The sequence below is a fragment of the Oncorhynchus nerka genome, linkage group LG11 (genome assembly GCF_034236695.1).
Source record: "Oncorhynchus nerka isolate Pitt River linkage group LG11, Oner_Uvic_2.0, whole genome shotgun sequence".
NCBI classification, from domain to species: Eukaryota; Metazoa; Chordata; class Actinopteri; order Salmoniformes; family Salmonidae; genus Oncorhynchus; species Oncorhynchus nerka.
Genome location: NC_088406.1, coordinates 37,623,445 through 37,637,557, shown reverse-complemented (window position 1 = coordinate 37,637,557; position 14,113 = coordinate 37,623,445). Strand labels below are relative to the sequence as shown.

At 43.6% G+C, this 14,113-nt stretch overlaps 1 protein-coding gene across 6 annotated transcripts in view; it reads right to left on the bottom strand.

Moving 5' to 3' along the window:
- The window catches only part of LOC115136823 (BCAS3 microtubule associated cell migration factor-like), a 362,747-nt gene that overhangs the window by 344,841 nt on the left and 3,793 nt on the right, over window positions 1-14,113 (bottom strand). For all 6 annotated transcript variants that reach the window (XM_029672640.2, XM_029672643.2, XM_029672642.2 and 3 more), the window contains exons 2-5: window positions 6,457-6,547; window positions 6,027-6,081; window positions 5,694-5,769; window positions 4,278-4,384 (exon numbers count right to left, since the gene is read on the bottom strand). In XM_029672640.2, coding sequence (XP_029528500.1) covers window positions 4,278-4,384; window positions 5,694-5,769; window positions 6,027-6,081; window positions 6,457-6,527 — 309 coding nt within the window. In that variant the 5' untranslated portion in view covers window positions 6,528-6,547. The remainder of the gene's footprint in view (window positions 1-4,277; window positions 4,385-5,693; window positions 5,770-6,026; window positions 6,082-6,456; window positions 6,548-14,113) is intronic.

The window sequence follows — 14,113 nt, the reverse complement described above, 5'->3', positions numbered from 1 at the left end:
GTCTCTGCTTTCTGCCATTACATTAGCCGCCTGTCTACACAGCAGCAATATGCCCAATTGCTTCTTTCTGTGTGTCTTTAAAAATATATATATATCATAATATTAATTCAATTCAATTCTGGGTCTGGGTGGGATGTTATTTGTGGAAACTAGTGTTGTACACCGTGTTTTAATCTCTGCATTACCCCTCAGTTGTAGACAGACAGACATGCATTCAGACAGGACACACGGCAAGGGCATATTGATGGTGGATGAATATGATCAATGAATCATTTTCAACTAAATAAATGCTTTTGGGGATCCTAAAACAACAGCTGATTTCAATTTTACCTTCCACCATGAGAGAGACATAACACTTGGTACTAAGGCCACAAGCGGAGGCTGTTTTCACTGTTGAGCTTCCAAGCAGGCGGTGGACCAGCGGTGATAACTTCTCTCCCTCTTGGAAGCACATGAAGACAGGCTGATATTGTCCCTATCTGGGACTGTACTTTAATAATAACAGCGCCCACACAGACACCTCTCTTCAAAGATGGTCATTTCCCCCAACACCTCTTCAGGCCAACTTGCCCATGGTAGTACGGGCCTCATCTGTCTGGGACAGGCGACACCAATCCAGTCAAAGATCCCTCGCTGTCTGAGGGGACAGTAATGCACACACACACACGGACGGTTGATATGCACATACACACTCTGTCGGGCGTCTGATGAGGAGTGTGTGTGTGTGTCTCTCCATGCAGTCAGTGCCATTACAGAGGGTGTAGGCTTAGCGACTGTCAAAAAAAACTTCACAGCTACTCAGGGTTCGAGACCGAGGTGCTATCATAACTTAATATGTACCCAGTGAAAAAACACATCCCGGAAACATGCCAAAACCACAGAAAAACTACAAGAGGGGTAAGAGTGTGATATAAAGAGGAGCAACACCGCAACAGTATCGAGTGTATCGCCCAGTTGGGGCCAATTCCAATTCTACTCCTTGGTTGACTGGTATTGAAATGGAACTATACTGTACCCAACTCGAGATGGTACTAGAATACTCTATATGTAGTGCAGCAGCACATCTGTAGCTAGCTGGCTATGGCTTCTCTCCTCGTTTATTCTGGATGGTATTATGTAGGCTGGCTATGGCTTCGCTCCTCATTTATTCTGGATGGTATTATGTAGGCTGGCTATGGCTTCTCTCCTCATTTATTCTGGATGGTATTATGTAGGCTGGCTATGGCTTCTCTCCTCATTTATTCTGGATGGTATTATGTAGGCTGGCTATGGCCCTTCTCTCCTCATTTATTCTGGATGGTATTATGTAGGCTGGCTATGGCCCGTCTCCTCTCCTCGTTTATTCTGGATGGTATTATGTAGGCTGGCTATGGCTTCTCTCCTCATTTATTCTGGATGGTATTATGTAGGCTGGCTATGGCCCTTCTTCTCTCCTCATTTATTCTGGATGGTATTATGTAGGCTGGCTATGGCTTCGCTCCTCGTTTATTCTGGATGGTATTATGTAGGCTGGCTATGGCCCTTCTCTCCTCATTTATTCTGGATGGTATTATGTAGGCTGGCTATGGCCCTTCTCCTCTCCTCATTTATTCTGGATGGTATTATGTAGGCTGGCTATGGCCCTTCTCCTCTCCTCATTTATTCTGGATGGTATTATGTAGGCTGGCTATGGCCCTTCTCCTCTCCTCATTTATTCTGGATGGTATTATGTAGGCTGGCTATGGCCCTTCTCCTCTCCTCATTTATTCTGGATGGTATTATGTAGGCTGGCTATGGCCCTTCTCCTCTCCTCATTTATTCTGGATGGTATTATGTAGGCTGGCTATGGCCCTTCTCTCCTCATTTATTCTGGATGGTATTATGTAGGCTGGCTATGGCCCTTCTCTCCTCATTTATTCTGGATGGTATTATGTAGGCTGGCTATGGCCCTTCTCTCCTCATTTATTCTGGATGGTATTATGTAGGCTGGCTATGGCCCTTCTCTCCTCATTTATTCTGGATGGTATTATGTAGGCTGGCTATGGCCCTTCTCTCCTCATTTATTCTGGATGGTATTATGTAGGCTGGCTATGGCCCTTCTCTCCTCATTTATTCTGGATGGTATTATGTAGGCTGGCTATGGCTTCTCTCCTCATTTATTCTGGATGGTATTATGTAGGCTGGCTATGGCCCTTCTCTCCTCATTTATTCTGGATGGTATTATGTAGGCTGGCTATGGCCCTTCTCTCCTCATTTATTCTGGATGGTATTATGTAGGCTGGCTATGGCCCTTCTCTCCTCATTTATTCTGGATGGTATTATGTAGGCTGGCTATGGCCCTTCTCCTCTCCTCATTTATACTGGATGGTATTATGTAGGCTGGATAGTGTAGCACATCTGTAGCTAGCTGGCTACGGCCCTTCTCTCCTCATTTATTCTGGATGGTATTATGTAGGCTGGATAGTGTAGCACATCTGTAGCTAGCTGCATATAGTTCCTCTCTTCTTTAAGAGAGAAGAGGTGCGCTAACAACAGAGACATTGTTCACAGCCACATCCCACCAGTGTGTGTGTGTCAGTCAGCCTCCGGTGTCAGTGTGTGGAGGGGGAAGTGTGTCATTTTCTTGGTGGCCTGTGGATGTTTAGAAAGGACTGATTAAGGACTTAGGCTGTTTAGATCTCACAGGATGTATGTTAAGTTAGCATGTTTCTATGACAGCTTGCACGTGGAACCTGATAGTCCTAAATAGAGGCCTTTGCAGAATTGCAGATTATTTGTTAAATTGTAGAGCTGATAAAATTGTCTAATGATTTTACTAGAGAATATCTCAGTTATTATTTTCAGATAATCCTGGAAATGACTTTACTGTGGTTGAAAAATGAGTCAAATGAACAGCTCTTTCAAATAGCCTTTACATTTCCTCCTTGTAGGGCTTTGAAATTAAAATCAAAGTGCAGGAAAAACTTGAATGCTATTTCCACTCTTAGGTTTTTCCATGAGTGGTTTCTTACTTTATTTCAATCCATATTCCTCCTTAAATATTTGACCCTGGGATGATACCAGTCACAACACAAACCACCTTAAAAGAATATCAAAAGTCCTCTATCTTGTTTGCTAAGTCTACCTCCTCAGTGACAGATGAGGAGAGAAGGAAATCAGTGGCCCTTCTCTCACCTCCATGATTCTCCTCACATTGTGGAGGCCTGTGCATGTCTCTCTATTGTTCAAGTCTACTCAATTTGGGTGCACAATAGTGATGGGTCAAAGAAAATCGATACAGTTCCACATCGGGATATTGTTTTTGATGATATCACAATATTATTTGTCTCAGTCGGCTGTACCAAAACGCCAGTATTTTCTTTCAAAGTTTGTTCTCCATCTTCTTTTTAAACGGGGAACAATTTGTTTCAGCACTTTTATTGTCATGACTAATAAAAATGTTGATGTCTCCCTCTTGTCCCTCTGCAGCTCAATTTGTTTGGAACATCCAATTGCAATAAAATCACAGTATCGAATCGCAATATATATAGAATCGCAACATATCGTATCGGCACCTAAGTATTGTGATAATATCGTATCGTGAGGTCCCTTGCAATTCCCAGCCGGAGTGCACAATAGGTGCTATGGTTCCTGTAATTATGGGACCTGGATAGAGTAGTGTCTTGTGTGACCCACCCAAACTGCTCTTCAAATGTAAACAGCTCTATATTTAAAATGAAATATTTCAACACCAAAAACACAAAAATCTATATTTCATATGTTAACAACCACAACACAGATCCTAGAGAAACTGTTGGTGCAGAAGTTGTCAAGACTTGTAATTGACTGGAGAATTTTATAAAGAAAATAACTGTTAACACCCTGGTCTATCCTGACATCTAGTGGGGGACAAGGGGTACTGCAAATGAGAAACAATAATGTCTGGGGTTTTTAACCTTTATTTAACGAGGCAAGTCAGTTAGGAATAAATTCTCACTTACAATGACAGCCAACACTGGACGACGCTGGGCCAATTGTGTGTCGCTCTATTGGACTCCCAATTACGGCCTGGTTGTGATACGGCCTGGATTCGAACCAGGGTGTCTGTAGTGACGCCTCAAGCACTGAGATGCGGTGTCTTAGAGAGCAGAGCCACTCGCGTGTCTGTTGTTGTTCAACATCTTTCTATTCAAAATGTATTTATAAAGCCCTTTTTACATCAGCAGATGTCACAAAGTGCTTATTCAGAAACCCAGCCTAAATCCCCAAACAGCAAGCTTCAACACCAACAACAGCACAGTAACAACAAAAACACTCACGGATATGCTCCATATCTGCATCCCGTCTGCATAACCAATCATGAGGCAGAGGGGAGGGTCACTGCTGCCACTGTGCATCTCCAGGAACTCTGGGGAGCGGGATGTATCTGATGGACACACAGGGAAGTTAGACATTTATATTCAGTCAACTCTGTAGACTTATTCAAACTTATTTTAATTTCAATTCATATGACGAATTGACAATCAAACTAGAACTGCCTGACATAGATATTTACCAGTGAAGAGTGGGGGGGGGGGGGGGTCAGTAACATCTTCCTGATATTGAACACCTTCCCATGTTGACTCCAATGCTTCCCACAGTTGTGTCAAGTTGGCTGGATGTCCTTTGGGTGGTGGACCATTCTTGATACACACGGCGAAACTTTTGAGCGTGGAAAAACCCAGCAGCGTAGCACTTCTGCCATACCCCATTCAAAAGCACAATCCATGTCTCAATAAAAACCCTTCTTTAACCTGCCTCCTCCCCTTCATCTACACTGATTGAAGTGGATTTAACAAGTGACATCAATAAGGGATCACAGCTTTCACCTGGATTCACCTGGTCAGTCTGTGTCTTGGAAAGAGCCATTGTTCTTAATGTTTTGTACACTCAGTGTATAATCAGTCTATACGATACATTTGACTGCTTTGTTTGTTGCTGCTATCTAAAATGATTAATCCTTGTCTTTGTCGATTTCAAAAACATTTTACTAAACTGTTTCATTTTCTAGAAGAATGGTTGGGGTTTAAGTGTTCCAGCTCATTCTTTTGAATAAATGTTTAACTCTAGCTACTTTGAATGCGTGTCAACTCCAGACGTTTTTAATGTATATGAGCCATTGCTTCCGTATAAAACAATTTGCTTTACATTGAGCATGCAAACAAGCAGGGCTGGAACAGTGAAGCTCTAAATTGAACGCCAAACAGAAGTCCTCTTCAAAAGGTTTGCGTAAATAACATTAAAGTGGTCTAAACTTTTATAAACACAGACAAAACGCTGTGTCTAATCAACACAGCTGTTGTCAGATTGAGGGAGAGATCTGGCGCGCACACACACACACACACACACACACACACACACAGACTTGTGCCATTGAGATACATCAGACCTGTCACTCAAAGTCCTTACAAGAAATGAACCATCAAATGGTTCGCAAACAACGCCTGCCAAAGGAACTATTCATGTGTCACACAGTTTTCTACCCAGGAATTCTAACAAGAGGCCACTTATCAGCATATTTCAGTAAACTCATAATATTCAAGAACCTGTTTATATATGGTCTAATCTAATCTGTGGATTTAAAATACCAGATAATATGAAGCAAGTTAGCACTAGTTATCAAAATGTGTATGCCCTCCAAGGTTGAACACAACACAGTCAAGGGGGGGACGCTTTGAAACTGTTCTTGGACTTACCATTGATGTCGGCTTTCTCAAATCTGACCCAAACTATTTTCTCTTTTTCATCAGTTGGGGGTGCGCCAGTGTATGCCTTGAATATGGACAAAAGACAAGTAGGAGATGAGGACAACAATTTATCAGATTCAATTACTGCACTCTGTTAATGTCATAGAATGACCTATTAAAACTTTAATAAGAAATTGTGATTCAGTTAATCCTATACTTCAACTCTCTCCGCCGTATAAAAACCCCATTGACAGCCTGAGTAAGTCAATCTGAATAAGGGTAACATGTAATACACATGTCTGTTACTGTAGAAAAGATGACAATCAATGGAAACAGTCTTACCTGAGGGACCACATCTTGGAGGAAGGTCACAACACTCTCCATATACGACTGCTCACTGTAATAACACAAGAGCATTACCTTGTTGAATGTGTATACCTATGAGTAGAATATTTGTAGTGTATGCACAGGTATAAGTATTGTCTTTGCACTTAATTCAGCTAAATTGGTTGTAGTTAACACTTTCTGTTATGCACTCCCCACCTCAAAAAGTAGCCAAGGAAATATACTGAACCAGATCATATTGATCCATAGCACTGAAGCATATGTCTGAAACGGATGGTCAATAACAACCATCATGGGACTAGCTGTTAGGCAATATCATGTCTTAGCAAGGGGAAACTTGTGGAAGTAGGTAGACCAGACACCTCGGGTGCAATAGCTGAAAGCCTATTATTCTGTGTGTTTATTGTGTGTGTGTGTGTGTCCTTACGTGGCAGCTTGTGCTCGCACCACAACCCCTCCAGCACAGCGGCTTGGTCTGCGTGGAGATTCTGATGCCATTCTGTCTCCAAGTCTTTATTCTACAGAGGAAAGAACATGACGATTACAATCCGGTAATAGCTAGGTTTAATTTGTCTCTGTCTCCATAAAGGTCGAGACTAGTAGACTTTCATATAGGATGTAGAATGGTCACGAAAGATCTTGAACAGATTCCTACCACTTTTGGTTGTACTAATAGAACATTTTGTACTAGAAAATGTAGGCCTAATGGTACACCTGATAGTCAACACAGTAAACCAGGCCACGCCCCAAAAGAACCTGACTAATATAACCATGATTAGGACCAAATCATTACATTCAGTAACTAGGATGAAAGTCTGTTTCTTATTTTCAATACATTTGCTGTATCACATATCAATTTGAGCTTGATTACCTTTGCTACATTAAATTATCTGAAAGTTATTAAAGCAACAAAAAAAAAGAGAATTCTGTTAATTGTCTACAGCTCAGCGTTCAACACCATAGTCCCCTCCAAGCCCATCACCGAGCTAAGGTCCCTGGGACTGAACACCTCTCTCTGCAACTGGATCCTGGACTTGCTGACGGGCTGCCCCCAGTTGGTGAGGGTAGGCAACAACACATCCGCCATGCTGACCCTCAACACGGGGGCCCCTCATGGGAGTCTGCTTAGTCCCCTTCTGTACTCCCTTATTCACCCACGACTGCGTGGCCAAGCACAACACCATCATTAATTTTTCAGATGACACAACGGTGGTAGGCCTGATCACCGACAATGATGAGACAGCCTATAGGGAGGAGGTCAGAAACAGGGCAGTATGGTGCCCGGACAACAACCTCTCCCTTTAACGTCAGCAAGACAAAGGAGCTGATCGCGGACTACATTCACATCAACGGGGCTGTAGTGGTGTGGGTCAAGAGCTTCAAGTTACTCGGTGTACACATCACTAAAGATCTATCATGGTCCACAAACCAACACAGCTGTGAAGAAGGCACGACAACACCGCTTCCCCCTCAGGAGGCTGAAAAGATTTGGCATGAGCCCTCAGATGCACCATTGAGAGCATGGCTGCATCACCACTTAGTATGGAAACTGCTTGGCATCTGACCACACGGTGCTAGAGGGTAGTGTGTACAGTAAATCAGTGGGGCCGAGCTCCCTGCCAACCAGGACCACTGAACCATGCGCCATCAGAGGAAGGCCCCCCCAAAAAAATAGTCAAATACTCCAGCCACCCAAGTCATAGATTGTTCTGCTACTGCAAGCAGTACCAAAGCACCAAGTCTGGAACATTGTTCTGCTACTACAAGCAGTACCAAAGCACCAAGTCTGGAACATTGTTCTGCTACTACAAGCAGTACCAAAGCACCAAGTCTGGAACATTGTTCTGCTACTACAAGCAGTACCAAAGCACCAAGTCTGGAACATTGTTCTGCTACTACAAGCAGTACCAAAGCACCAAGTCTGGAACATTGTTCTGCTACTGCAAGCAGTACCAAAGCACCAAGTCTGGAACATTGTTCTGCAGTACCAAAGCACCAAGTCTGGAACATTGTTCTGCTACTACAAGCAGTACCAAAGCACCAAGTCTGGAACATTGTTCTGCTACTACAAGCAGTACCAAAGCACCAAGTCTGGAACATTGTTCTGCTACTACAAGCAGTACCAAAGCACCAAGTCTGGAACATTGTTCTGCTACTACAAGCAGTACCAAAGCACCAAGTCTGGAACATTGTTCTGCTACTACAAGCAGTACCAAAGCACCAAGTCTGGAACATTGTTCTGCTACTACAAGCAGTACCAAAGCACCAAGTCTGGAACATTGTTCTGCTACTACAAGCAGTACCAAAGCACCAAGTCTGGAACATTGTTCTGCTACTACAAGCAGTACCAAAGCACCAAGTCTGGAACATTGTTCTGCTACTACAAGCAGTACCAAAGCACCAAGTCTGGAACATTGTTCTGCTACTACACCAAGAACAGCTACCAAGCAGCACCAAGTCTGGAACATTGTTCTGCTACTACAAGCAGTACCAAAGCACCAAGTCTGGAACATTGTTATGCTACTGCAAGCAGTACCAAAGCACCAAGTCTGGAACATTGTTCTGCTACTACAAGCAGTACCAAAGCACCAAGTCTGGAACATTGTTCTGCTACTACAAGCAGTACCAAAGCACCAAGTCTGGAACATTGTTCTGCTACTACAAGCAGTACCAATGCACCAAGTCTGGAACATTGTTCTGCTACTACAAGCAGTACCAAAGCACCAAGTCTGGAACATTGTTCTGCTACTGCAAGCAGTACCAAAGCACCAAGTCTGGAACATTGTTCTGCTACTGCAAGCAGTACCAAAGCACCAAGTCTGGAACATTGTTCTGCTACTACAAGCAGTACCAAAGCACCAAGTCTGGAACATTGTTCTGCTACTGCAAGCAGTACCAAAGCACCAAGTCTGGAACATTGTTCTGCTACTACAAGCAGTACCAAAGCACCAAGTCTGGAACATTGTTCTGCTACTACAAGCAGTACCAATGCACCAAGTCTGGAACATTGTTCTGCTACTACAAGCAGTACCAAAGCACCAAGTCTGGAACATTGTTATGCTACTGCAAGCAGTACCAAAGCACCAAGTCTGGAACATTGTTCTGCTACTGCAAGCAGTACCAAAGCACCAAGTCTGGAACATTGTTCTGCTACTACAAGCAGTACCAAAGCACCAAGTCTGGAACATTGTTCTGCTACTACAAGCAGTACCAAAGCACCAAGTCTGGAACATTGTTCTGCTACTACAAGCAGTACCAAAGCACCAAGTCTGGAACATTGTTCTGCTACTACAAGCAGTACCAAAGCACCAAGTCTGGAACATTGTTATGCTACTGCAAGCAGTACCAAAGCACCAAGTCTGGAACATTGTTCTGCTACTACAAGCAGTACCAAAGCACCAAGTCTGGAACATTGTTCTGCTACTACAAGCAGTACCAAAGCACCAAGTCTGGAACATTGTTCTGCTACTACAAGCAGTACCAATGCACCAAGTCTGGAACATTGTTCTGCTACTACAAGCAGTACCAAAGCACCAAGTCTGGAACATTGTTCTGCTACTGCAAGCAGTACCAAAGCACCAAGTCTGGAACATTGTTCTGCTACTACAAGCAGTACCAAAGCACCAAGTCTGGAACATTGTTCTGCTACTGCAAGCAGTACCAAAGCACCAAGTCTGGAACATTGTTCTGCTACTACAAGCAGTACCAAAGCACCAAGTCTGGAACATTGTTCTGCTACTACAAGCAGTACCAAAGCACCAAGTCTGGAACATTGTTCTGCTACTGCAAGCAGTACCAAAGCACCAAGTCTGGAACATTGTTCTGCTACTGCAAGCAGTACCAAAGCACCAAGTCTGGAACATTGTTCTGCTACTACAAGCAGTACCAAAGCACCAAGTCTGGAACATTGTTCTGCTACTACAAGCAGTACCAAAGCACCAAGTCTGGAACATTGTTCTGCTACTACAAGCAGTACCAAAGCACCAAGTCTGGAACATTGTTCTGCTACTACAAGCAGTACCAAAGCACCAAGTCTGGAACATTGTTATGCTACTGCAAGCAGTACCAAAGCACCAAGTCTGGAACATTGTTCTGCTACTACAAGCAGTACCAAAGCACCAAGTCTGGAACATTGTTCTGCTACTACAAGCAGTACCAAAGCACCAAGTCTGGAACATTGTTCTGCTACTACAAGCAGTACCAATGCACCAAGTCTGGAACATTGTTCTGCTACTACAAGCAGTACCAAAGCACCAAGTCTGGAACATTGAACATTGTTCTGCTACTGCAAGCAGTACCAAAGCACCAAGTCTGGAACATTGTTCTGCTACTGCAAGCAGTACCAAAGCACCAAGTCTGGAACATTGTTCTGCTACTACCAAAGCACCAAGTCAAGCAGTACCAAAGCACCAAGTCTGGAACATTGTTCTGCTACTACAAGCAGTACCAAAGCACCAAGTCTGGAACATTGTTCTGCTACTACAAGCAGTACCAAAGCACCAAGTCTGGAACATTGTTCTGCTACTGCAAGCAGTACCAAAGCACCAAGTCTGGAACATTGTTCTGCTACTACAAGCAGTACCAAAGCACCAAGTCTGGAACATTGTTCTGCTACTACAAGCAGTACCAAAGCACCAAGTCTGGAACATTGTTCTGCTACTACAAGCAGTACCAAAGCACCAAGTCTGGAACATTGTTCTGCTACTACAAGCAGTACCAAAGCACCAAGTCTGGAACATTGTTCTGCTACTGCAAGCAGTACCAAAGCACCAAGTCTGGAACATTGTTCTGCTACTACAAGCAGTACCAAAGCACCAAGTCTGGAACATTGTTCTGCTACTACAAGCAGTACCAAAGCACCAAGTCTGGAACATTGTTCTGCTACTACAAGCAGTACCAAAGCACCAAGTCTGGAACATTGTTCTGCTACTACAAGCAGTACCAAAGCACCAAGTCTGGAACATTGTTCTGCTTGTTCTGCTAGCACCAAGTCTGGAACACCAAAGCAGTACCAAACCAAGTCTGGAACATTGTTCTGCTACTGCAAGCAGTACCAAAGCACCAAGTCTGGAACATTGTTCTGCTACTACAAGCAGTACCAAAGCACCAAGTCTGGAACATTGTTCTGCTACTGCAAGCAGTACCAAAGCACCAAGTCTGGAACATTGTTCTGCTACTGCAAGCAGTACCAAAGCACCAAGTCTGGAACATTGTTCTGCTACTGCAAGCAGTACCAAAGCACCAAGTCTGGAACATTGTTCTGCTACTGCAAGCAGTACCAAAGCACCAAGTCTGGAACATTGTTCTGCTACTGCAAGCAGTACCAAAGCACCAAGTCTGGAACATTGTTCTGCTACTGCAAGCAGTACCAAAGCACCAAGTCTGGAACATTGTTCTGCTACTGCAAGCAGTACCAAAGCACCAAGTCTGGAACATTGTTCTGCTACTACAAGCAGTACCAAAGCACCAAGTCTGGAACATTGTTCTGCTACTGCAAGCAGTACCAAAGCACCAAGTCTGGAACATTGTTCTGCTACTACAAGCAGTACCAAAGCACCAAGTCTGGAACATTGTTCTGCTACTACAAGCAGTACCAAAGCACCAAGTCTGGAACATTGTTCTGCTACTGCAAGCAGTACCAAAGCACCAAGTCTGGAACATTGTTCTGCTACTGCAAGCAGTACCAAAGCACCAAGTCTGGAACATTGTTCTGCTACTGCAAGCAGTACCAAAGCACCAAGTCTGGAACATTGTTCTGCTACTACAAGCAGTACCAAAGCACCAAGTCTGGAACATTGTTCTGCTACTACAAGCAGTACCAAAGCACCAAGTCTGGAACATTGTTCTGCTACTACAAGCAGTCAAAGCACCAAGTCTGGAACATTGTTCTGCTACTACAAGCAGTACCAAAGCACCAAGTCTGGAACATTGTTCTGCTACTACAAGCAGTACCAAAGCACCAAGTCTGGAACATTGTTCTGCTACTGCAAGCAGTACCAAAGCACCAAGTCTGGAACATTGTTCTGCTACTACAAGCAGTACCAAAGCACCAAGTCTGGAACATTGTTCTGCTACTACAAGCAGTACCAAAGCACCAAGTCTGGAACATTGTTCTGCTACTACAAGCAGTACCAAAGCACCAAGTCTGGAACATTGTTCTGCTACTACAAGCAGTACCAAAGCACCAAGTCTGGAACATTGTTCTGCTACTGCAAGCAGTACCAAAGCACCAAGTCTGGAACATTGTTCTGCTACTACAAGCAGTACCAAAGCACCAAGTCTGGAACATTGTTCTGCTACTGCAAGCAGTACCAAAGCACCAAGTCTGGAACATTGTTCTGCTACTACAAGCAGTACCAAAGCACCAAGTCTGGAACATTGTTCTGCTACTACAAGCAGTACCAAAGCACCAAGTCTGGAACATTGTTATGCTACTGCAAGCAGTACCAAAGCACCAAGTCTGGAACATTGTTCTGCTACTACAAGCAGTACCAAAGCACCAAGTCTGGAACATTGTTCTGCTACTACAAGCAGTACCAAAGCACCAAGTCTGGAACATTGTTCTGCTACTACAAGCAGTACCAAAGCACCAAGTCTGGAACATTGTTATGCTACTGCAAGCAGTACCAAAGCACCAAGTCTGGAACATTGTTATGCTACTACAAGCAGTACCAAAGCACCAAGTCTGGAACATTGTTCTGCTACTACAAGCAGTACCAAAGCACCAAGTCTGGAACATTGTTCTGCTACTGCAAGCAGTACCAAAGCACCAAGTCTGGAACATTGTTCTGCTACTACAAGCAGTACCAAAGCACCAAGTCTGGAACATTGTTCTGCTACTGCAAGCAGTACCAAAGCACCAAGTCTGGAACATTGTTCTGCTACTACAAGCAGTACCAAAGCACCAAGTCTGGAACATTGTTCTGCTACTGCAAGCAGTACCAAAGCACCAAGTCTGGAACATTGTTCTGCTACTACAAGCAGTACCAAAGCACCAAGTCTGGAACATTGTTCTGCTACTGCAAGCAGTACCAAAGCACCAAGTCTGGAACATTGTTCTGCTACTACAAGCAGTACCAAAGCACCAAGTCTGGAACATTGTTCTGCTACTGCAAGCAGTACCAAAGCACCAAGTCTGGAACATTGTTCTGCTACTACAAGCAGTACCAAAGCACCAAGTCTGGAACATTGTTCTGCTACTACAAGCAGTACCAAAGCACCAAGTCTGGAACATTGTTCTGCTACTGCAAGCAGTACCAAAGCGCCAAGTCTGGAACATTGTTCTGCTACTGCAAGCAGTACCAAAGCACCAAGTCTGGAACATTGTTCTGCTACTACAAGCAGTACCAAAGCACCAAGTCTGGAACATTGTTCTGCTACTACAAGCAGTACCAAAGCACCAAGTCTGGAACATTGTTCTGCTACTGCAAGCAGTACCAAAGCACCAAGTCTGGAACATTGTTCTGCTACTGCAAGCAGTACCAAAGCACCAAGTCTGGAACATTGTTATGCTACTGCAAGCAGTACCAAAGCACCAAGTCTGGAACATTGTTCTGCTACTGCAAGCAGTACCAAAGCACCAAGTCTGGAACATTGTTCTGCTACTACAAGCAGTACCAAAGCACCAAGTCTGGAACATTGTTCTGCTACTACAACTATCTCCTTTTTGTGTCTAATTTGAAACTGTGCCATTCAAAGGTGACTGTCTTCCAGGTAATGTGTTTGTATTTCTATTTACTGTTATGTGTAGCTTCTCGCTACACACGCATTAACATATGCTAACCATGTGTATGTGACAAATAAAAATGAGATTTGATTTTAAATTTAGTGGATACCTGTTTTATTTATTTTCATTCAGAAGTGTTGTTAGCCAGCTGTCAGACTGTGAATAGACTTGTACTACATCTATCCAGTAGGGGAGAGTGGGGTAAATGAAACCATTTTTTACATTAAGCATCACTCCATCAAGGGATATATAGTATTCTAACAAAGATATCTAGGCTACATATATTTCACGATGTTGTGTATCCCTGGAAATAAATCAGAATTCAAGTAAACATTCGTTTTGAAAACTTAGCTTGTCC